The sequence below is a fragment of the Hylobates moloch genome, unplaced genomic scaffold, assembly GCF_009828535.3.
Source record: "Hylobates moloch isolate HMO894 unplaced genomic scaffold, HMol_V3 SCAFFOLD_4, whole genome shotgun sequence".
Lineage (NCBI taxonomy): Eukaryota > Metazoa > Chordata > Mammalia > Primates > Hylobatidae > Hylobates > Hylobates moloch.
The window spans coordinates 78,328,593-78,354,788 of NW_026652279.1; the positions used below are offsets into that span (position 1 = coordinate 78,328,593).

The following is a 26,196-nucleotide window of genomic DNA, read 5'->3' on the forward strand; positions in this document are numbered from 1 at the left end:
TTCACCAACAAAGTTGACATAAATTACACAAAATTATGCTCACATATTCTAGGACATCTATAGTATTTTTTAATGTGTTATCCTGGATTTCATGTTACTGTTTCACAACTTTCTTCACCCAATAATACAGAGGACACCTTTTTTGTCACTACCTATAAACTTATGTATTCCATGTTAATTACATAAAATGTAAGATTTAGATTGCTAATTTTATCCTAAGCAACTCATAGATTTTCAAGTAGCTCCCAGTTATTATGTTTAATGACTGTAATATTCAATTTAATAACAAGTTCTTTGTTATTTTATTAGAAACCTAGACCTCTTCTAGTTTTTTCCTGTTTATTCCCATGTTATTTTAATTAATACCACCATAGACATCTTTTACTATATATGAAATATTTCCTTAGCTTCCTAGAGTTGGAAATACTGTATCAAAGGGCATGATCACTTTATAATTCCAATACAAATGGTTTCCTTCCTTCGTTCTTCATTCCCAGAGACTACAAAGGGTCATGAAAAGACCACGCACTTGAAGTCAGGCCGACCTGGCTTCTGACTACCAGGCCGTCCTGTGTAAATGAGGAGATGTTTTTCATCTCTGTGACTCTCCTTTTTCTGTGTTCCTGAGTTTTAAGATACAAACTCTAAAAAATTCTGAGTATTAAATGTGAAAAACTGTGAAAGCAAAGGGCATCTTTTTAAACCTCACTTGTGAATTGGGAAGTAGAAAAAAAATGTTTACATCATTTTGTTATAATAATAATATTTTCTAGGATGAAAGTTTTTCCTCTGTTTATGGAGAACCAAAGGCCTCAAGTGAATTAAAGATTCGACTGAAAATATATTCTTGGAAAGTTTGAGATGTGAATACAATCTAGATCAGAGGTAGTTAGAGTAAATTATAAAGCACCATTTGCTCCAGAAATTTTTGAAAGGATTGATAGTTGTTTTGGCAGGGAAGCCGTAGGGAAAAATCATGCTCCTGATTTGTAATAGATGCTAGTTCTGAGTGTAGAATAAGAAGGTCGAGCCTGTGGGATAAAATCCTATTTCAAAGAACCATGGCTCAAGTTTTATAAATGTTCCAGAAAAAGCACTTTGAGAAATGAAGACCAGAGTATTTTAATATATATTGTAGCTGAGATGAACTATTGAAAATATAAAATGAATCACAAATTCAGAATACCAGTCAAGAGTTTGAAAAAACAGTCACAGATTTGCTTTAAACTTTTAACCCAAGCTCGTTTTAGAAAAACTGGCAAGGCCACCCTAATGATAAAGTCTGTATCTTCTGCCTTGGATGATAAGGATATTCTTTAGAAATGTTTTTGAAATAAATGTAATCAAGCATTAAAGCAGCATGTAGTGGGAAAATGAAACCAGGGGGATTAATTGCTGTATGCATGTTGTATTTTGGGGGGCATTATCACTTCTGTTTTCGTTAAAGAATTTACACACCATTATATAACAATGTTGCTTTTTCCTCAGTGATGTGTGAATCATATATAAAGAATGCTTCAAAAGAGAATGAAAAATGTGAAATAAGTCACTCTAGTTGGTAAATAACTCTTTAAATTTTACGTAAAAATGCTAAGAATATTCTTTCAACTAGGTAGAAGTATTACTTTAAAGAAATAAACACACTAGAGACATCGTAATATATAAAAATATTCCACAAATGTGCCAACAATTGGACCATACATATCTTGTTGGAAAATCCCCAGAATTCCTGGACAATTAAGAGACTTGCAATCATCAATTTAAAATTATGTGACTGTATTATCTTGAATTAATGAGTGCTTAGGTTTATGTAAAATAATCAACTTTTCAGCTAATACAAAAACTAATTAAAATCTTAGGAGTTTTGAAATTTGTGAGAATATTTTTTAAAATTCATGTTTTAATGTTCTACCACTCTAATATATTGTTTTATTATTTTGAACTGTGTCATCTTCCATATTTAATTTCCTAAGGTCCCCATCTAGTTAATGAACATAAGTTTTTATTTATCATTTTCCAGCCAGCAGAGGGCAATAGAGCATTGTATACTAAACATCCTCAACCAATTGAAACATTTCATAGGGGAGGGATTTTCTGCTATGAACAGATAAGAACATAAATTAAAGAGACCTGCTCTCAACTTCTATTTCAATAGGATGTGTATGTGTATGTGCACCCCTTGAGTTTTTGATTCATGTTTTTGATAATTTATTATGACTATAGTGAACTCATTATCTGAAATTAGTCCACGGGTACATGAATAAAAAACTAAGAAATAGCATAGGGGTAAATGTTATCCAATCTTTAGAAAACATTTCAAAAACTACGAATGTTTATATTTGTAAAGAAGTTTCTACAGAGAGAGATTCTATTGCCATTTCATAAAGGGTAGTAAATGAATTATCTGAGCTAAAAGAAAACTTCTCATCTTAAGTTTTTGCAAATAAATGGTTTACTGGTACTTACTTTAAGCATCCATTAGTATAGCCATTCTAAACTTTATTTATTAAGTTAAATTTATTATATTATTTATGATTTTTAAATCATTTTATGATGGACAAATGAAATCTGTTTCTCAAAAACTATGTGGGATTTAGTATAATGTGCAATGGAAGAAAAATCTTGATAAAAATCTAATTTAAACAACAATGTAATATTTTCTCTCAATTTTAAATTAGTTCTGAAGATATTATGTACCCTGTATTGTGTATTAAAAAATAATTTACTCAATACATATCATTGTTGTAAGGTCAGGGAATGTCTGGACCTCCTAGCTTTAAACAACTATGATTCTTTCATTCTAGAAGCTATTGTTTCCCTCTCTTAAGCCTTATCTACACACAAATAGGTAAGCATTTAGAAAGCTCATTTCATGACACATAAGTATATACATTGAGTATGTCCTTTTCATTTTTTTGGCTTCGTACCCTATATAAGCCTGTGTGTCCATCTCACTATTGTTTAAGAGTATTGGGTCTTAAAAATACTATATTAATTGCAAACTCCCTAAATAAAATCAAATTTGAATTATTTAGAAGAGTATTGTATGTAGAAGTGTTATAAATTGTGTTTATGGTTTTCTGAACAATCTTTTAAACAGCAATCTTTATATGACTTCCCTTATTAATTGAAAAAGCGTTCCGTTTTCTACTGCTAACTATAAACTTAATCTTGAGCTTTTTCACGATGAAATCACAATAATAATCAATTAATGTTTGATGATTGCTTACTCCGTTACAAGCGTTTTATGTGTATTACCTGTTTCAATCCTTGCAAAACTCCTAGAAGGGGAGAACTATGATGCTCTTCACTTAATATAAAAAGAATAGGTGTTGGCGATATTAAGAAACTTATCCACCGTCACCCAGCTAGTCAGTGACAGAGATGGACATTTGTATTCTTACCCACTTACACATTTTAGAAGTAAACCTTGTGCTTCATTATTATTCTACATATGCACCGAAACATTTTATTTTTCCTGCTCCAAAGAGCAAGCTTAAGTAAACTAACTTTTAAGTTGCCTGAGATATTCCTTTATCTTGTAGATCACTGGAAGAGGAATAATACATGTTATTCATGTGGTTTTTTTCCTGGAGAAATCTCAAAGTACACGTATGTATTCAATAATGACTAACAAGACACTGAAACATATTAATAGACTATATTTACTTACTCATTCAAAGCCATATCCACACAAAAGCAAAATTTTGTTAGTTCTCATTTCATCATGTAAACTTGGGGAGCATTTAGAAATTATCACCATAAAAATGTTTTGATTAACTCTCAATAGCTTATATCTAGCTAAGTGTCCATGCCGATTCAATGGCGCACTCTGCCTTACCATCACATATCACCTTTATTACCCTGCTGAATTCAAGTATGCAGGAAGGTAAACAACATATTGGGGCCGGGCATGGTGGCTCACGCCTGTAATCCCAGCACTTTGGGAGGCAGAGGCGGGTGGATCACCTGAGTTCAGGAGTTCAAGACCAGCCTGGCCAACATGGAGAAACTCCGTCTCTGTTAAAAACACAAAAATGAGCTGGGTGTGGCTGTGCGTGCCTGTAATCCCAGCTACTTGGGAGGCTGAGGCAGGAGAATTGCTTGAACCCAGGAGGTGGAGGCTGCAGTGAGCCGAGATTGCACCACTGCACTCCTGCCTGGTCGACAGAGCGAGACTCCATCTCAAAAAAATAAATAAATATTGGAAAAAGATTGCCTCTTTATATAAACCTCTAGATGACAACATATTAGAAGAATGTAATTGCATTTTCTTTATGAAGATGTATAAGCATTTGGTAATGCTTTGAAGATGTTTGTATAGAATTTTATATTTACAGTACTCTCCCATACAGTAGGTACAGCATTGCTTGACTAATAACTTTAGAGCCTAACTGTACCCAAATCATAAGGTACATGCCCACTATCTTCTATAATCCTTACATAAACCAAAACATTCCCCAGTGTATATTAAAGTGAAACTAGAGCAGAGTCACTCAGTCTAGATACTGTTGACATTTTGGGCAAGCCTATTCTCTGTTGTGAGTGGGAGACTGCCCTATGCAATCGAAGATGTTTAGCAGTATCCCTTGCCTTAACACACTAGATGCCTATACCACCTTCTCACCACCTCCTCCACTCCCCTTCCCAGCTGTGACAACCACAAATGTCTCTGGACATTGCAGAATGTCAGTGGGGAGGGATTACGGTAAGGGGGCAGAATCGCCCCTAGTTGAGAATACTGAAATAGAGTAAACCTTTTAGCAACTGCCCGTTTTCCATTAGGATATGGATAGTTAGATGAAATGCCAAAAGCATGAATGCCCAGATATCTGCAATCTGCAAATAGACTTTCATCTTGATCATACTTTTTGTCTAGCTAAGTGTTTTTCAAAACTTAGTATACTACACAAAATTGCCAACACAAAACAATGCTTAATGTACTTTGGGGAGAGAGAAAATACGATTGGTAAGCAAGTCATTACTTCCACTGCGGCATTTACAAAATGTACAGAAGAGGCAGGCTTAAGAGATATATTTTTACAGCAATTATTTGTGATCAGTGCTATGGAGACATAGTCAATGTTGTTCTAGGAACATCACACAGAAATCTGATATGTAAAGAAAGGCTGGAAATGGCAGGTCTAGGTAGGCTTTCCTGAGGAAGAGACTTTGATCTGAAACTTAAAAGATAAATTGGAGTTACCCAGGGGAAGTATGGGCCAAATGGCAAATTCTTCAAACTGTGTTCTCCTTCTTTAATCACATAGCTTCTACCTTTAAAGCACATTTAATGATATTCTAGGAAATATACATATGTCTAAAGAAACATCTCTGTATGCATTACCACCTTTTAAGGTATTATTATTGGAAAATATTAAGGGGAGCAAGATCAGAGAATGTAGTGTAGAGGACAATGTAGTTTATTAATTAGACTTTGTCAAGTGTTCGTACATTTCAGTATAAGTTAAAATAAACTGATAAGTATTCACCATCATTTAAGACAGATGGGTTTTCCAGATAATCAATCAGTAAAGCATAAGGGATGATGACCTTTTTAAAATTATTTTAATTTTATGGTTCATTTTTCACCAGGAAAAAGGGGATAACTAAGTCTTTCAAGCTCCTGTTGTGTGATAAGCCACCTAAGAAATTTAAAGGAAAATCAAGAAATAGATGATGTTAGGCCAAAGTAACGTAATTTGGATAAACTATGATGCACATTATACAGATAGGTTGATCCCTATTTAGACCAGTATATTTATGTATGGTCACGTCATAATCACTGACAATAATTTCAGTAGCCAAATGTTAAACACTATGCTCTCCCAGCTGAAAGGACCATTTAGTGAAATAATGAACTGTGCTTCAGTTTATACTTTTTCCCAAAGGTAACTGTTTAGGAAAAGCGCTTATGTCTTAATTTATTGCCCTTACTAAAAGAAAAGAGTTTACTTTCTGGTGTGAAATACAAGACCTGTGAAATTCAAGTATAGTTGTGAAGAACAAACATTTTCACTTATTAATCACTTGTAATAAAAACAAAAGGTATCCCTTAAACAAAAATATAATAATTCAATTAAATACAAGGGGGAAATTTAGGTGTTAATATTTGTCTCATGGTTTTTCATAGTTATCTGTGATCTTTCTTACTGTTACATATGTTGGTTCTAAGATCACTGGAATAAGTAATCTACAAAGCAACTTCAAACAATTAATTTAATAAATTGTGGAAAGTATGTATTGCTTTAATAGAATATCTATAATTAAAATGAAATTTACTAACACTTTAGCCAGAAGACATTCTACTATAACTTTAAAGAATCAGATTATGCACACCTTCACAGCAATTAGAAATAACTTAAATGTCTTACAATTGGAGACTAGTTACATGTATTTTAACACATTCATCTAATGGGATTCTATTTTGCTCTTTTAATGATAGTGTTAAGGAATATTTTATGTCCTGGAATAAAATTCTTATGACCATCTTTGAGTGAAAATGTAGGTTTCATAACACTTTTTAAACTGCTATTCCATGTTGTAAGAAAAAAAAAAGTCTTTACATGCAATGTGAAAAAAGAAAAGATATACAACAAAATGCTGATAGCATATGTGATTATATTTGAGAGAATTATTGTAATATTTTTTCTTTCTTTTGCTGGTAGTTTCCAAATGCTCTAGAAATATGTTACTTCTATATTGTGAAAAAAATCAAAATCTTATTAGAACCAATTAGCATCTGAATATAAGGCTATCAGCCATACTACTTTTAGAATGTACTCTTAACAATATTTTTAGCAAAGAATTAACATGCTAAACTGGTAAAACAATATTTTACTTTGTAATTAAAACATTGTAGGTAAAAAGTAATATTTAGAAATCTTCCTATAAATAGAATAATTTCGGTATCATGTTTTTGGTGATAAAATTGTTTCACTGGCTTCAGCAAATGCCTGTTTTGTTTCACAGATACACATATGATACATAACTGAAATACGATACATACAACAAGATATGGTGTTACAAGTGAAATTCTACCTTCTAGGTGTAATAAAGCAGCTTTAAAGAAGTTTATAGTGACAGGAAATTGAGAAGATGAGATTAGATCAAATCAACAAAGGCTTTTAGTTCCAATAATGAAATTGGATGATTTCTTTTGGAATGTGGCCAGGATGTCAGAGAGGAGTGATTAAACTCTTGGGAAAATATATAATTATCTTTGTTGTTAAGACAGTAGGTTTATATTCTATGTCAGTTTTCAAGAGCAGTTTGTTTCTCAGTGACGATTACAGGATTTGGATTCAGTATTTACCCACAAGAATGAGCACTTCCATATTTAGTATCATAGTCCTCAGTCACACCAAGAAGCTATTAAATCCCAAAGCCCCAACTTGTCTGTTCAAATGTGAAGCTTTCCCATAAGCCATATATAAGAGAAATAGATTAACAGGTTATAAAATAAATAACTTTCAAATAATATGTGATATGACAATTTAATGAATTCTTTAGTATTGTGATTATTACTTATAAGCTTGGATAGTCTTTTTCCAAAGGTAGTGTAACATTGAATATTTAGAACTACTTTTATTTACTGACTCCAAAAATAACATCTAAATAGGAAACTCGAATACAATTTCAAGATGGTTTTTAAATGAACATAGTACTTCTTGCCTGTTTTCCACTAGGAAATGGATAGTTAGATGAAATGCCAAAAGCATGAATGCCCAGATTACTGCAATCTGCAAACAGACTTTCTTCTTGCTCATACTTTTTGTCTAGCTAATTTGTCTAACTGACTAAAATAACTTCAAACCTAGGTAAAATATTATTCCGAATAAACAAACAACAGGTGGGACTAAACATAATGAAGGCACTAAATAAGACATAAATCCCAACATATGTACGTCAATCCTATAAACATTTATTGGAAGGATTTTTTTTAAAAAGCAATGAAAAACCAAAAGCATTAAACAGTTTTGTAAAACACATCTGCAGAATTAAACATAATGTAAATTACTTACAAAATAGTCTGTGTTCAAATTGTAAGCCTATAGAGGGTGTCATTCAGCTGTGCAGCTGTTAACTATGATCCCAATTTAAGAGAATTTTAAATCATGATTAGAATAGTATGTGTTTGGTTTCAGATGTATCTGGAAGAAACCAAAAGATAGCAAATCCCATGGTGAGATATAGATTTATACATATATATCTTTATGTTTCCCAATATCCTTCAAATGTATTAACAAACTTGTACAATATATTTTTTCATGTCATGTCATTAGAGTTAAAAGAAACATAAAACCACTTTGAACATTTTTGGCATAAAATAAAAAAGCTTTGAACTTCTTACTTCATACAGAAGTAGAACTAAAAATGCATATACTTCAGAGTCATTTTCTTGTATTGAGTCCCAAAATGAAACTAGATCTTTACACACAAAAACCAAAACATACACACTGATAGCTTTCTTCAGTAGAACTGAATCTGTAAAAATTAGATTACTTTCATCAACGACTTTTATTTGCACCTCACAGTTCAAATTTATGCTTGCCCTTCATGTATAAAATGAGATAATAACAACAATTGACCTAATAATATTTTTTCCTGAGGATTAAATGAGTTAGAATACATAAAATACTTAGAATAGCACCCACAGCACATAATGTTATATAAATATTGCTTGTTGTAATTTTTATTCTATTAGAAACTGGAGCTACAACAAAAACAGCATTCCCGGTTCCTGATGAGTCAGTAATATGTAAAACATATTCGTAAAACTTACATGTAAAACATAACATGTAATACAATAATGATGCAATATCTATTATACTATGCCGTATCTAATGATGTAAGGATGTTAAAGGTAGAGAATCTTGATCAAGAATTGCTGATTATTCTGGTAGAAAGAAGTGTTTTCTAGCAATTTAGAGAACTGTGTTTCAGTCACGATTCAACCACTAACTAAAGGAGTCTTCCGGGAAAAGTTGGTTTCTTTAAGCTTCAGTTTTCTCATTTATGAAAAGTTAATCTTGAGGTTTGCTTCTTGTGAGTGTTATATCCTTTAAACTCAGTCAGCGCTCCCAACCTCTTTGGTCCCAAATAACCTGATCTAAATAAGTGTGTGCTTATTTAGTCAGAACTTTGATTTTGAAGTTATTAAAGTCCCCTGAAACATGAGCTCCATAAGGGATATTCACTGTTAGTTCTCTGTTAAAGTAGATAAGTGGTTGAACTATATATTAAAGAAAATAAATTTTAGAACTATAGAAATACTTACCTAAAGAAGCATTTTTCACAAATATATATTAAGAGTGAGCTAAAACTCGTTCATTCATTCAGCAAACATCTGAGTGAGTGCCTGCTCAGTGCCAGGCACTGTTTTGGATGCTGGGACTAAAAAAGTAAACAAAATAATCAAGAATCCCTGGCCTCATTCTAAAAGGAGGGTTGCAGCAACAAAATAAAAAAAAAAATGTATAGTATCTTACATGTGAATAAGTGCTTTAGAGGAAAAAATAAATAAACAAGTGGAAAGGATATGGGAAGTATGGTATGCGAACATAGTTTTAAAGTACCTGGACAGATAAAGCCTCTCTGAGGTTTGATGATACAAAAACCTGAGAGAAGGGAGAGTGCCAGTTCACAGATCTATGAAGGTGAGGGCTCCACTTAGAGCACATGGAAATTCCTTGAGGCAGGAGGCTGTCTAATTCACTCCAGGAACAGCACAGAAGCCATTGTGATAGAGCAAAGTGAGAAAAAAGCAGGTAAATGTAGGGGGAGACGATGTCAGGAATGGATGAGGGACTAGCTCACGGTAGGCCTTGCAGACTTCTGGAAAGACATGAGCTCTCACTTAAAGTGAGACAGGAAAACCACTGGAGGGTTTTGAGCAGAGGAGAGGCATAATCTGTCTCAGATTTAACAAGATCCCTCTGACTGCCCTACGAAGAAAGGCTCAGAACTGCAGTGACTTAAATGTATAGCCTTTCTCAGTAAGGAATACTGCATCGCTCATTTTAACAGAAGTTTACTGCCAAGTAACCATCATATGCAGTTTAATCAGGAAAGCTGAAGATCTTAATTTTCAGGTGTAGGGTATTGGGTGTTAGAGATATAACCACAATAGTCAAATGCTATAAACTGAACAATGTTTATTAAAGAGACAAGATTTCTCGTAACTATCCTCTCTGGGGTATTCACAGTGCTTATCTGCATATTAACGGCCTTGGGAGATCCTTAAATGTATTGAATCCGAAGTCTCTCAAACCTATCCTACCATGGAACTCATTTTTGTTTCTTCAAGTGCTTTCGTTCGAAACAAACTGCGTTCAAATATAAGTTCCCTGGCTACTGAACCTCTCAGCTTTGAGTTAATTATGTAATCTCAACATCATCTCTAAAGTGGGGTAATAACATCACCTCACTTGACTGTGGTGAGAATTAGATTAGATAATGTTTGTAAGGGACCCCAAAGAGTGACCTTCATTAGTGCCACTTTTCTGTGTCCTCTCCTTTATCTTCAAAAGCTCACCCCCTCTTAACATTAAAGGAGTAAATTCTAGCCAGACCCATTGTTGCTAATATGTAAGGTCCCAGGCTCTAACAAAAGCGCTTAGCAGGATAGCACCTAGTTTTAGAATATCTACAATGTGTGTGAGATGCTGAGATGCTGAAAGACAAACACACTCACAGTAATTCCACAGCAAAGTTGAGTATCTCATAATTTATATTTCTTAATAAGCCTTATGGAGCAGTAGCGAGGCTGGAGTACATCATCTGGTGGGGTCAATAGGATGATGGTCCTTTACAATATCTTCACAATGCTGTGTTAAAAATATTGGCCCCAGCCAGGCGCGGTGGCTCACGCCTGTAATCCCAGCACTTTGGGAGGCTGAGGCGGGTGGATAACGAGTTCAGGAGCTCGAGACCAGCCTGATCAACATAGTGAAACCCTGTCTCTACTAAAAATGCACACAAAAACATTAGACGGGCATGGTGGCCGGCACCTGTAATCCCAGCTACTTGGGAGAATGAGGCAAGGATAATCACTTGGACATGGGAGGTGGAGGTTGCAGTGAGCCAAGATCGCACCACTGCACTCCAGCCTGGCGACAGAGCAAGACTCCATCTCAAAAAACAAACAAACAAAAAAACGGCCCCGTTTACAATGCCTGAAGTCGTTAAGTAAGTGAAGATGAAAAACCCTGGGAATTTCTCCTCCCTATGATTTTTGTTTTGGAACACATAATTAACTGTTTTAAGTAGCAGAAGAGCAAACAAACAAAAGTAATACTGTTAAAATGCACCTTATGTACATTTGAAGCTACCATGTGCAGCTTAGTCAGGAAAGCTAAAACTAAATAGGCCTCGTTTCTTGAAACACAGTAGATGTTCCAAGAAATCTCAATTTACTCTCCTTTTATTCGGATTATTCGGATCACTTTAGCTTGCTTTCTGAGATCGGACTTTTCTTACATATTCAAACTTAGGAAAATATTCAAATATTCAATTATTCAAACTTTCATCTCAGTTCATCAATTTAAATACCAAGGATCACGCAGATTAGTCAGCAATTTCACGTAAGAATTACTGAACTAACTGTTGCACTCTGAGGGATGGGATCTTGGAGTGTTCAGCACAGCCTTGGTGTGCACTGCATGTGTCACACTACTTCTCACCAGGTTTGCTGGAACTTATGGCTTGCATCCGAGGTTCAGTCTGATTCGAAGACTTTTAGCTAAGAAGGCAAAGAGATGTTCTGGTTTGCATTATAGTTACCTTAGAAACTCTATTTCACTCCTACTCATCTGAATAAGTGGTATCTGCAATCCCTGGAGAGACCCTGGGTGTTCTGTTATTTCCCGAGTTCCTGTGGCTACCTCCACGAAAGATATAATCATTGGAGCAACGCGAGAGTTCATTACTGCTCTAGAAGTTTCACTGTCAAAAAGCTCTTCTTCACGGGATTACTGAAATCTATTATTTTCAGGCTTCTTCAGAATTCTCAGGGGAGATCCTGAATTTTTGGGATCCCGAATTTCACAGACTCTAAATGAGATGAGAATTCTCTAAATGGAAATTTAGAACCCACCATTCATTCAGATCACAGTGATCAGAAAAGGCTTCCTGAGTACAAGTTACCACACTTTCTCCTTCCTTGTGCTGTGTCTCCCACTCAAACTGGAATGAGTCAAGGTTCTCTTGTACATGTCAGAGTTCCCTGAAGATCTGTGAGTACATTCCCTGTCCACCTGTGTACACTCACATTTGCACAGGCACTCACACAGACACCACCAGCATTTCATGCATTCTTCTAGGTAATTTAAAGTTCAGGAGCAAAAGTGAAAAGGTGACAAGTTGCTATGATCCATCCATCTCTAGGAATGTACTGGGATGTCATTTAACCCCCATGGCACTTTGTTTTTATTTTTTTCAGACAGATTCCACCCTGAAGCCTGTTCTGTTTTGTGCACCTCCCCATAGAAGGAACTCTAAAAGCCTAAAAGAAAGGAATTAGATTTGCATCTTGTCCCTACAGTACACTTTACTGTTTCTTGCACGTAGATAAGTGTTTATCTGCATGAGTGAGGAAAAGGAAGTAGATACAAAAGTTCTCAGATGCATTGAGTTTCACTTCTTATAGATCCGTAATGCCTTCTGAATACAAGTTCTTGTCTTTGCATGCCATCTTTACCGATATAATAGACAGAAAATAGATACACTTTGGATGAGGCAGGAAAAAGAAAGGACTAACATATGAGTTGGTGTTGATGGTCTTCATCAGGGGGCTGGCCAAAAATGAGTTCCTTGAGGATACTTACTGCTGACTGTCCTAGGAAATATCATCTCTAGGCCAGGCGCGGTGGCTCACGCCTGTAATTCCAGCACTTTGGGAGGCCGAGGCGGGTGGATCACGAGGTCAAGAGCTCGAGACCATCCTGGCTAACATGGTGAAACCCCGTCTCTACTAAAAATACAAAAAATTAGCCGGGCGTGGTGGCGGGCGCCTGTAGTCCCAGCTACTCGGGAGGCTGAGGCAGGAGAATGGCGGGAACCCGGGAGGCAGAGCTTGCAGTGAGCCGAGATCGCGCCACTGCACTCCAGCCTGGGCGACAGAGAGAATCCGTCTCTGAAAAAAAAAAAAATCGTCTCTAGGAGTGGAAGAGAGGGGATGCGTGGGTGTTGCTTACTGAAGTTGAGAAATCAAGGGTGATATTAATATGGTTTGCATTCAATGAGATAAATGGCAAAAGAAATCTTGAGAGAGATATGAGCAAACTTCCAGAGACCAGGAGATCCACTTGGGGGAACAATGCAATAGGGATCCTTATACATATTCTTCATGATATTTAAAAGTATACCTCCATTACTAAGTGAAAGTTCGACATCTTTATTTAACGTACATTCAAATGATATGAGGATTTGAATTTTCTCTCTATCTTACTCTCTTTCTCTCAAGTACCACACTTTAGTGTTTATTTGTTTTCTATTACTAGGTAAGCTTATCTTAAAAGTATTTTTTATTCCAAGAAAAAAGAGATATATTCTGTTTTTCACTAAATATCCTTTAGCAAGACCAAATCGATGTATGCTTTCCAGCTTTGACTGCCCATTCATGTTTTTACTGCTGAAAAGATTTTGGTTGGAGTCTTTGAATTCTTATCTCCAGGCTGTTTACTGAATTTATAGTCAGTTTTCTCAGGATTAAACTATCTTTCACTTTCAAAGATAGGTGCTGTTAACCAGAGTTTCTACAAAATGTCGCTCTAAGGTCGTTGGTTGCACCAGCGGCAACCAAAATCAATGTACAATTTGCTTTTAAATTTTTATCTTCCATTAGGTAATGAATGTGCTCACCTGAAAAGAAATGGAAAAGCACAACGCTAGGTAGAAAAGAGCAAATCCTCCTTCTCTGCCCTATCCATTGCACACTTCTCTCCTCCAGAGGCAACCACCCAAAGCAGCTTCTTATATATACCGCTAGACACCAAATAATTTTTTGTGAAGTTATGGTACACAACTCTGTAGATAATAATTCTGCCATTTATTCAGCATTAGGCATGTTAGGTATTTTACATAGTGTTTCTTATTTATTTATTTATTTATTTGAGACAGAGTCTCGCTCTGTCGCCCAGGCTGGAGTGCAGCGGCAAGTTATCTCGGCTCACTGCAACCTCCGCCTCCTGGGTTCAGGCAATTCTTCTGTCTCAGCCTCCCGAGCAGCTGGGGCTACAGGCGAATGCCACCACGCCCGGCTAATTTTTGAATTTTTAGTAGAAAGGGGGTTTCACCATATTGGTCAGGCTGGTCTCGAACTCCAGACCTTAAGTGATCTGCCCGCTCGGGCCTCCCGAAGTGCTGGGATTACAGGTGTGAGCCACAGCGCCTGGCCACTGTGTCTAATTTAAAAGAAAGAAAGAAAAATGACTGACTCAATGAATGAATGCCTTTCAGATGTGTCAGGTTTGTTTTGCCTTGTGTATTTTTTGTTAATGCAATGAAATATCTCGAGAACAGAAACAGAGAAGAGAAAACAGACCTGGTCACAGAGCTATAACTGGCAGGTTGGGATTTCAGGGCGGGTATACTGGGTGTCAAACCTATGCCTGACTAGCTTCTCCTGACTGCAAACTCTGGGCTAGTCAAGATTGTTTTTTGCATTTGTTTCTCTCCCTCTCTCTTTTAAAATTACCTCCCCATTGTTAGCTTTCTAATGTGTGAGGTCTATGAAGCTGAAAGAGAGGGTTTCAAATGAAACATGAGGAAATTATCCCAAGGCCCAACCCTGTGCCTTATGATTTGGATATCTTTTCTACAAGACCTTCAACAACTGCAACTTAAAAGAAAAGGATGGTTGTAAGAGACTGCCCATCTACTGATAGGTTCTGGATAGTTCTCTGTTTACCTCGTGTCCTAAAGCCATGTTGCTCAAAATTGATTTTTATTTATTTATTTTTTAAATGGGAATGGGGAGAACTGCGAGTGGAGTTGAGAGTTTATTTTAATTCCTGGAAGCGGCAAGGAAGAGGTTAAGCTGGACCAGGAGGATTTTTGAAGTCTTTGGCTGGGAGGTTCCATTTGGAGAAAGGTGCAGGGGAGCTAGGGTGGCGAGAGAAACAAGACAGGTTCTCATTCGCCTGGATTTCCGATTCCGAGCAATTGGATTCTCACCTGAGGGCGCAGTTGGGCACCCCTGGCTTGTGGATGGAAATATTGAGGAGCAGAACTTGCCTGACCGGCGCCTGGAGCGTAGAGTGAAGCATGGAAAGGACCACGCGGCCCCTTTAAGTCTTATCGGGCCGGGGAGGAGAGGGAGGAAACTGCGAGCCGCGGGGACTGGGGGGAAACCCACAGGCAATTGAGCCGGAGAGGAGGCAGCGTGAGAGCAGAAACTTCAGCCGCCGCTGATCCGGGAGGAGCTGGGGTGAGCCGCGGCGGCCGTCTCTCCCACCCGCAGCAGCATCCTCCCCGCCCTTCTCTGCCACCCCGGGGAGAGCCGCGAGCTGCCGCTTTGCAGCTTCCAGGAGCCAGGGGTGCGGGCAGCGACCCCCAGGAAGTTTGGGCTTCTGCGAAGTTGAGGGGTGCCTGCGAGCGCCCCAGAGGGCGAGGGGCCGAGGGCGATGTTGGGCGCCGCGCGGGGCTGGGGGCGCCAGGAAGACGTGCGAGTGCCCGCGGTCCTGCTGCCGTCCCCGGTCCCCTCCGCATCCCCCAAGTGATGGGAACAAGGGCCCGCCCAGGCAGCCGCTGTCGCCGCACCGCCCCCTCGCTCGCCCCCCGCGCGCGGAGTCACCCAGTCACACTCCCGGCGCCCCGAGCCCGGCCTCCGGAGCTGCCGCTGCTACTTTGGCTGCTCCCGCCGCCGCCGCCGCGGGTGGCCCGCTGCTGACTGGGCTCGCCGGGAGACGGAGAAGCACTTTTTGGCCCTCCCTGACCCGCCCTCACACCCCGACTTCGCCGCCGCCGCCGCCGCCGCGCCTGCCCTCGCAGCGCCGCTCGGCCGCACTTTGTGGGGGCGCACGCCGGGGGGCTCCGCGAGACCTGGAGGCAGGAGACGGCCCCGCTGCGCTTCTGCTTCGGCTCTTTGTTGTTCGCTTTGGATGGTTCTTGAAAGTGAGCCTCCTCGGAAATCCTGGGGCAGGAGAAGACAAACCTTGGAATTCTTCCTCTGCAAGAGTCTCTGAGATTCTGACAAGCGTCCGGAAAGGTCGACGAGTCATTGCCCTGAAAACTCCTGGCTAATTGACCCACGTTGCTTATATTAAGCCTTTGTGTGTGGTGTGTGGTGTGTGGCTTCATACATTTGGGGACCCTCTTTCCACTCCCTCCTCTTGGCATGAGACTGTATGCAGGATCCACCCGAGGACAATGATTGCGGAGCCCGCTCGCTTTTACCTGTTTGGATTCATATGTCTCTGCTCAGGTAACCCCGCGTCTTCTTTCTTCACCCTTGATCCTCCCTGTTCGCCCCCTCTCCACTTTTCACAGTCGAACCCAGAAGTGTATTGTGGTTGCCCCTCCCTCCGAAGGCCGGAGGGGCTCGATTCCTGCAAGACTTTTAGGCGAAAATGTTCCTAGTTCGCGTTTGGGGTTGTCTCTTTTTCCCCATTCCCCAAAACCTCCCCTCCACCCCTGAACCTCCTCAAGACTCTTTGCAGATCTCGGCCTTTTGCCAAGTTCAGGGCACGCCCAGATTACTCTGGGCAAACGCACGTCTAAGCACTAGGGTGGGAGGAGGCAGCGGCTGGCAGTGAGCTCGGGCCCCCAGGATGAGCCCAAGTATCAGCCGCCGGCTGCTTCCCTGGGGAGGGAAATGTGCGCCCTGGAAGCTTGTGGCCCACGGGCTTGCCAGGATTCCTGAGGCGAGTCCTCCTCTAGCCCCTCCTCTTCCAAGCACAGGAGGTTATTAGTAGTTGTTTTATGTAACCAAAGTCTGTAATTAAATTTGATTCTGAAGAAGCTTCACGAAATAACTCCTTCTTAAGGTAGGATATAAAATAGCCACTGCCTCGCTGGGTTTACAAGGAAAACAGGCGGTTGCAAGCATCGGAAAGGGGACAGTTAGTCGCCTGGGGATTCTCACTGGCGAAAGAAAACAGCTGAATTTGGGATGTTTAGGATTAATTAAATAATACTGAAATTCCATATGAAGTGTGGGAAGGATGCTGAAACGAGACCCTTCTGACATAAGAGTACACACTGTATCTACACTTGGAAATAGTTTCCTTACACTCCCTAGGAAACTTTTTTACTGTGGGTGAACTGAGCCACGAGTCAACTTTTGTTTCTTTCCTTTTGGTAGATTCTGGTTTCAATCACGGATCCTATTTCAGGCTTTAAAATACACACACACACACACACACACACACACACACACACACACACACACTCTGCACCTCGGAATTTTTATAGTCACATTCGCATACTGAGCTTCAAGTTGCATCAGGGCTTATCGGTAAGAGTCACTCAGTTTGCACAATTATGAAACGATTTTAAAAGTTTCAGCTTTTGTGGTCTATGGTTATCATTTATGTTTTGACCAGGGATTTTACTTAAGGCAGATAGTTAACAGAGTAAGAAAAGGGGGGGGGAAAAACCCCACATGTGTCAGCTAAATGATAGCGAATAAACCCCTGAAAGAATTTTAGCCTATGAATTGTGCTTGCTGGCTAGAAGTTACAAGGAAGATTTGCAACTGAAGTAAATTTTAAAACTTATTAAGTTGTTACTCCTTTGAAGACAACAGAAAGTGAAGTTTCAACTTGGTATATCTCATGTATGTCACAGTGGAGGGATGAGTAGACTAACTCCTTGAGGTTGTCATTCCCCACTTCCAGCTTCTCCTTCTGTAATGCCTTATTTTTCCTTAGTTTGCATATCAGAGTAATTGAATGGTCCCTCCAGTTCCCCACCCCTAGCCATGGATGCAAATCAAAAACATTAAAATCTGATCTCTCTATTTGCCTCTCTTGGCTGTGTCTCTCCCTAGTTTAATTTACAGCTTCAGATACCTTTGAGATTTCTGTTGATTCACCTTTCTGGTTAAAGTTTATTTACGTGTGTAAAGTGAAGTGTCATTGTGATAAATGACTGGGGGGGCAGATTACTGAAGATAGGGGGATTAATGGTCATTAGTCACTGTTTGAGTTGAGTTTGTATATGTTGGAACATTTTATCATGGCTGTAGATTAAAGATAGGGTCACACTAATAAGGTATCACTGAAAGTTGGTCGTGTCAACTTGGAAATTCTGTCTTCACTTGGAGAATTATTTGGGAAGTACTGTCCTATTAGATTTAATAATTTGAGTAGTAAATATCTGAGGATTGCAATTTCAGTAGATATGAGACAATTATAATGTTAGAGCTACACTGATTTCTAGCTTTTAGAAATCTAAAATTTCTACTTTTTCTGTTTCTGATTTAATTTTCCATTTAAGCCATTGATGATTTTTGTAAACCTAAGTTTTTCCTATAGGTGTGCCTATCTAATTTACCACTTTTCAGGACAAAAGCTTCTTTCTAAAGTGCTCCCTCATACATAACCTGAAGCTTTTTATTCCTCTGATCACTTTCGCTCATGCTGTGAATCTGAACTTGGGAGGCCAGACTATTGAGCTAGTAGGGTGATTTCATGACAGTGTTCTGTTATAAAGCAACACTATCGATTTGAATAATACTTCACAGAACTCACGTGACTAGTAACCTGGGTGTGTTCAAGACACCTGGTCAGAGAATGAATGAAGTTCTTGAAAGATTGTGTTTCATGTCTTGCCCCAAGCCTAAGATCACAGTCTATCACTTGTTAATGGAGTGTATTTAAGAGAAATGTGGTGAGCTTAAATAAATCAAAGTGTACTGAGGGGATAACTTACCTTCAACAAGATTTAACCTGTAAAACCATCTATTGGTTGTCAGTTCTTTTTTTCTTTTTTCTTTTCTTCCTTTTTTAACTGTCTGCCAACTTAACAAAGTCCAACAGTTTTCTTCAAACAGATTATAAACTCCATTTTGGTATGTTGATGGCGTACTTAGTATTAAGTCTTGTGCTTAAGAGTGTTCACTTCTCATAGCCTTTTATCTATTAACTTGATGCTACAAAAAATAACTTTTCATTCAATGAAACTGAGATTTATAAAAAGTGGTTATTCCTTCAGAAATTCATTTTTCAGGTAGATTCATTTAATTAGTTGGTCTATCTGCCTTTTCTAAGGACAGATAGACTTCTGGTGAGTTTGCGGGGTGGGAGGGTGCAGGAGAGGTAGCCCTGAAAAAAAATCCATGTTATCTCTCAGGATCTGATTTTAAACATTTTTTCCCTCATAGACTTCCTCTTCTCAAATCCATTTGCTTAAAACCTGCTTTTAAGTGAAAAAATAATTGAATTTCAGTCTAAACTTAGGATGAGATTTGAATTTCAAATAAATGATAGTTTACTGGTACTGTCATTCTTTTTCTTGTTTTTTTTTGAGGGGGGTAGGGGAGGGTTTCTTTTGGGAAGAGGAACTTTTTTAGATAAGTTTCACTATTTGAGCCAATTGTCTGGTCTCCCATCTCTCTTCCTCTTTCCCTCCTTCCATCTTTCTTTCTGGTAAGATTGTTGTGTAGTTCAATACGATCTGGCTAGTTTCTTTATAACCTTTCTGGCTTTTAAACGTACGTACTTGAATACTGTGATATCTTTTAAAATATCTTTATTTCTTGATAATGGGCATTCTAATGCATAAGACATTTATGGTTAAAAGGTCTTAGAACAGAAAGTTCACCTGAAGTTTTTTCTTAGTCTTTGCTACAACAAATGAAATATTCTTATGTAATTTAAAGTGATACAGAATGCTAAATTTCAGACTAACAATGACCATTTATTTTTCGTTTTTACTTTGACTAGATATCTATAATTTAAAATAACTGGGCAACAGGAATCCAATGGGAAGGAAACAGGATAACAGCTTCTCAGTGAAGACTATAAGTGGCTGAATCTTTATTTATTATCATCTGTGTTAATTAAAGATGTTAAGGTGATACTTAGGTTAATTTTTGACCTTTAGAAAAATATTTAATTTTAAAAACAAAAATATAAACTGCCCTGCGAGCTTGATTTCATATAGGAAAATAGAAGGAAAGCAAAGTTATCATTCAATTTAAAATTAGGCCTAAGGTAATCTATAGACTACATGAAAGAAAGGCACCAAAAAGAAAAATAAAGAAATAAACAAAAAGCAGAAGTCTGGGGAAGTGTGGTAGAAACTGAGGTCTAGAATTAAGCTAGTTTTAAGATACAGGCAGGGATACAGTGGAAGTAGACAGAGCAGCCAAGTGGGAGTGCGTCCTCTGACCACACACAGTGCAAGAAGCAAATCCAACAAGTGGATTTCGTTTTCTTTTTTTGAAATCGAGTCTCACCCTGTCACCCAGGCTCACTGGTGCGATCTTGGCTCACTGCAACCTCTGCCTCCTGGGTTCAAGTGATTCTTCTGCCTCAGCCTCCTGAGTAGCTGAAATTACAGATGCCCACCACCATGCCAGGCTAATTTTTGTATTTTTAGTAGTAGAGATGGGTTTTTGCTATGTTGGCAAGGCTGGTCTCAAACTCCTGACCTCAGGTGATCTGCCTGCTTCGGCCTCCCAAAGTGCTGGGATTACAGGGATGAACCAGTGTGCCCGGCCCAAAAAGTGGATTTCTGAAAATATGATGTCAGTGTATATTCTCTTAAATTCAACAACTATATAAAGAACTAGATTGCATTTTTAAAACAAAAAAAAGCAATTTGAAGCATGTTTAACTCTTTCATGAATCAATAGAACAGTTTTTTTTAAGCTACATGTGATAAGACTTTAGAATATTGACTGCCTCAGTGTATATAGAAGACTGATACACCAAGTAGTTACCTTCTGTATGGTAACGCTTTTGCTTAAAGGAGACCAGTGAAGTGAAAGAAGGAAATAATTAAAAGATGAGATGGAGTTCAAACTCTAGGTGCAATAAGAAACTTCATGAAAATGGCTACTTATACTGTGAAGCTAGGATATCACTTACTAAACACTCACCATTATCTTATTTAATGCTCATAAAAATCCTATGACATATATGCTGTTATTTCTAAAATACTACTGTGCCCTGATTTTACTGTTGTGGAAACTATATCATAGAGAAGTTAGGGAATGTGGTTCAGCAGGGATTTGAACCAAGCTAGCTCTAAAACTCTTTACTGTGCATTTTCCTAGTTGAAAGAGAGAAATGAAGAATTTAAATAAGAAAGATTATGGTTCACTCACTTTTTATTTTAAAACTTGTCTCAAAAAAAATCCACTTAAATAAGACTGTGGTTTGAACACTTGAGAATTTGGAAGGAAGGCATTATTCTTCCTGTCATTAAGAAAATGGTCTCTAATTTTTAGATCACCAGGCAAGACAGTCAGTTCTTTACATCGTCTAACCAGTTCACATTCAGCCTTGATCATATCTGCATTTTCTGGCATGCTTAAAAGAGGAGAGTGAATGTGATTCAAAACATTGTCTGCCGGTGATGCAGATGCACGTGGCTTCCAATTTGTATTTTGGAAAATGAATGGCATTGTTCTTCTTGCACACTTGAGGAAAGATTTTGCTCTGCTCTGAATCCCAAGGCAAATAATTGGTACTCCTCACAGAAGAGCCTGTGGAGAGACAATCATTTCCCCTGTGGTTGCTTTTCGGCTCTGGGTTGAGTATGGGCTGGTGATCATTTAGTAGATGAGCCTTCTGCTTGACTGCTGTTCACAGATAACTCACTTCATGGTTACTGATCATGGAAGAGTGGAGCCTTCATACCTGGTTCATCAGCTGGTTGGAAACTGCTTATGCATAGCCAATAAAGTTGCCATCCTGTGGAGATCAAAAGGCTACTTCCATTCTTTACAATTCTGGATTAGCATGATTTCCTTTCCCCTTCTCCCTCTACTTTCAGCCCCTTCCTTCAATCTTGCTGTTGAAGAAGAGGAAGAAAAAAAGATGATCTGTAGTGTACAGGGAGATAGCTTTGATCTCCACTGCTTTGCTTTTTCCTCTCTTTTTTAACCATCCAAAAGGCTATTTCTAACACCGAAAGGTGTCATGTTGCTTGCTTCATGGGAGAGCTCAGCCTCATTTCCCTTCAGCCAAAACAGGCTGCTACAAATCCTCTTACTTCTGTGATTTTACTTGGCTTCCAAACGTCTTATGACAGTGTTGTTCCACACATAAAATAATATTTTCAACAGCATGACTGTGCATATCTTTCTGACTTTATTCAAGGAGAGAAGTACCTCTGTGGCATTCACAGCTGTCCATGGCTTAGAGCCGGAAAAGAACATTCTGTTTATTTTATTTAATTAATTCATATTATTTTTGGGGGAAAGTGGATAGAAGGTAAGCAATTGTAGAAAATGTTCTAGGGTCACAAGATGAGACTAAATAGTCTATCTGGGCTTAATGCTTGTCACCTAGTTTGACACTTAAATGAAGCGTTAAAAGCACCATCAAAGGATACAAGCAAATGTCAACAGAGCAATGTGGTTCTGTGTTAAGTGGGAATATAGTCTTTTTGTGTCAAGTGATTGCTTTGTATGCAGCATATAGGAAATAGTCGGTTTTGGTTCCTAATAATACAGTATTTTGGGGATCTATTTTTCAAATCATGTTAGTCTTTCAGTTAAGTAGAGCAAGGTTTACTAGAAAACATTTTTAAGCTACTTCTGGCAATAACAGCTCACAGTTAAAACACTTTCTCAAGATGCTCTTGGTTAGATTTCAGAAAGTATCAAATTCAAAGTATGTCTAAATTCAACTCATCTGTACAGGACCTGAGAGCTGGGGACAGCTTGTCCACAGTCAGCCATGAAAGGAGTGTGGAGTCCTCAAAGCTCTCTTCTAAGATTATTTGCAGTGTTCTTCTTGAAACATAGTTCGTGTGGCCAGTTTGTATAGAAAGTTAAAGAGTAAAAAACTTTGTTACATATGACTATTAAGTTCTTGAAAAGCCATTTCAGGTATATGTTATCTCTCGATTTAACTTATAATTTCAATGAGCATAACAAGATAATATCCATATGACATAAAAGTCTTTGGATCATGTTAGGTATGGTCATAATTTATGCAACATTACGGAAAATAAATATATATATATATATATATATATATATAAAACACCAACTTGCCAAGTTCATTCCTGGGTATTGGTAGAAGGCTAGATTTTAGCTTCTCTGCACTAACGTGATTGAAGCCCTTTTATGTTATTAGCAATTTCAGGTAGAGTAGGAAGAGAAAATGAAGCCAAAGAATGAATGAATCAGGTCACAAATGTCTGTTTCAATGTCATTTGGCAACACAGTGCTAATGAGATACACTAAGTCTCATGATTTGATCTCCAACTTAACTTGCCTGCTGTTACATTTTCTTGTTTAGCTTGTGATTTTCTTTTTTCACTAATGGTGGACTTTTAATTTGGCTAAAGAAGTGTATCTAATTGCAATTCCTTTCCTATACAAGAACATGTCTGCCTTTTAGCTGCATAACTCTAAAGCTGATTTTGTGTACTTAGGCTTTATTGAAAAGGAAGTCTGTCACTCTGAAACGTCACTAAGATGGTCCTTGCTCATACAACAAACTGAGTTAAAGTACCTTTGTATGTGTTAACTACACATACCTCTGGGTAGCTTTAAACTTCTTTAGTTGCTTGGTTTGGGAAGTAATTTCAGTATATCCAGACCGTTCCATTAGCAAGTTGTCTCAGTAAAGTAAACCATCTTGTACAGGCTGTGGAAAATAAAACTCATCTGTTCATTTCCCTTGTATCTGAAGAGAAGTGAAAATTTCCTAGCAATCTGGTAGAACGACCACTTGCTAAAATTAATGAATTTAGTAATATATTTCCAAAATCTAAATCCGTAGAAGAAAAACAGGGGAGACGTAAAGCTTTCATTCAGATATCTATGCAAATGGAGGCGCATTCACTGACAAGATCATTGCTATTAGTCTCCGTGAATTCAGATTGAACACAAGCACCCTAAGGACAGCTTTGATTTAAATTCAGTATGGTGATGAAGAAAAAGAAACTCACTGTGTTATTTGATCTTTTCTCCTGTCATAGGTCATTGAATCTTAAGAGCTCATTGCTTTTTAGGAGTCTATATGTAGATATAGATAAATAAATATAGGTATTACATGATGAAAAAACCCAAGTGACTTATTAAATGATGATCGATGTAGTAGTATAAGCCCAGTTGTATACACGAAACCTGAAACACTAGGAATCAATAATATCTCTAATAAGAATGGTAATACTGATAAGGCCTAAAAGTTAGAGTGTTATTGTCTGCTTGACAAAGTGCTAACATGCCTTATCTTATTTAATACTTCAAACAATCACATTAGAAAAATGTGTTGTTATTAGCCCTGTCCGTCAGTATGAAAAATGAGGTTCAACAAGTTAAGCTCTTTAACTATGGCCAGTCAAAGTAGTAGAGTGAGGATATAAAATTAGCCTGACTCATCTCAGAATTCTTGCTTTTCACAATTCTACAAACACACTTAAAGATAATGAATATATACGAAACAGTGTAAAATATGTTTAGAACATATTTAGATGCTTTTTTGGGAGGGAGCTGCATCATGCTGCCAACCTGTTTTAGTTCCTTTTTAGATGTTTGATTTTTATGTTACATCTTACTGTCTGTTGCTTTCTTCTCTTTGTCACATGATAACCCACAAAAAAGAGTGTACCCTGGTATTACACACCCTACAACACAGAAACGTAAGTCCAGCCCCATAACATGGTTTTTTCAGTGCCGTTCAGTTTGTGGAATAAATTTGAAATTGTAAGTACCACCTAGTTTTTATGACAGCTCAATTGTGTCAGTAGAATTGTGTTATAGAGAAAATAGAATCAGTGTTATCCAACTTCTATAAGGAACTGATTCTTTCATTTTCATTTTTTGATTTTGATAATAAATGATGATAAGATGTTATTGATAATAAAACATGTTAAGCAGAAGCTTAGTTAGAATCTGGGATTAGCATTCCTTTAAAGGTGTGTTCTTCTCCAATAACAAGTTTTACAGAAAACAAAGAAAGACTTTAACATTGGTTCACATAATTCCTGCCAATGAAACCTGTGTAAGTCTGTGATAGCTATCAAAAACAGCACTGTAATCAGTACTCTTTCAGAAGTAATGCAGTTGGTTTTGGGAATACCATTCTTTTGCTTTTCTTACTGTTTTAAATATGTGTTTCTGACTATGGCTGTTGTATAATTTCTTAGGTAGGGTTTTCTCAGCTGAATTCAGTGGTCTTCCAAAGTTATTTCCAAATATGTAGATGGGATTGTATATTTATATTCATCTATTTGCATAGGTTTGGGAGTTTACGTAAGAGTTAAATGAAGATTGAAGCTTTCCCCAGTTTCTTACTCTATATCACTAATCAAAACAGTATCATATCTAAAACCTTCCCTTATTTGAGACTTGGTTCTTATTAAGGTTTTTACACTGTCTTAAAATATACTTCAGGCTGGGCATGGTGGCTCACACCTGTTATCCCAGCACTTTGGGGAGGCTGAGGCGGGTGGACCACCTGAGGTCAGCAGTTTGAAACCAGCCTGGCCAACATGGTGAAACCCCATTTCTACTAAAAAAAAAAAAAAAATTAGCTAGGCGTTGTGGTGGGCACCTGTAATCTCAGCTACTCTGGAGGCTGAGGCAGGAGAATTGCTGGAACCTGGGAGGCAGAAGTTGCAGTGAGCCAAGATTGTGCCATTGCACTCCAGCTCAGGCAACAACAGCGAGACTCCATCTCAAAACAAAACAAAACAAAAAACATACACACACACACACACACACACACACACACTTCAGGGCTGGGTGAAGTGGCTCATGCCTGTAATCTTAGTACTTTGGGAGATTGAGGTGGGAGGATTGCTTAAGCCCAGAAGTTTGAGACCGTCCTGGGCAACATAATGAGACGCTACAGAAAAAAAAAAAAAAAAAAAAAAAATTAGCATGGTGTGGTGGCGCATGCTTTTAGTCTCAGCTACTTGGGAAGCTGAGGGGGGTGGATGAGCCCAGGAGGTTGACAGTGCAGTGAGCTGTGTTCATGCCTTTGCACTCCAGTCAGGGTGACAAAGTGAGATACTGTCTGTCAAAAAAAAATGTATGTATACATAAATATATATGTATATAAT

The 26,196-nt window shown here is 38.0% G+C and overlaps 1 protein-coding gene across 2 annotated transcripts in view; it reads left to right on the plus strand.

Annotated features, from left to right (window-relative positions):
* Positions 1-26,196, plus strand: part of ROBO1 (roundabout guidance receptor 1) — a 1,210,998-nt gene that overhangs the window by 762,946 nt on the left and 421,856 nt on the right. Inside the window, exon 1 of one of the 2 annotated variants that reach the window (XM_058437645.1) lies at positions 16,265-16,426. The exons of the other annotated variant lie outside the window; for it this stretch is intronic. Within the exon in view, the coding sequence (XP_058293628.1) occupies positions 16,372-16,426 (55 nt within the window). The 5' untranslated portion in view covers positions 16,265-16,371. Of the gene's footprint in view, positions 1-16,264; positions 16,427-26,196 lie in introns of those variants that run through there. 2 annotated transcript variants of the gene reach the window in all.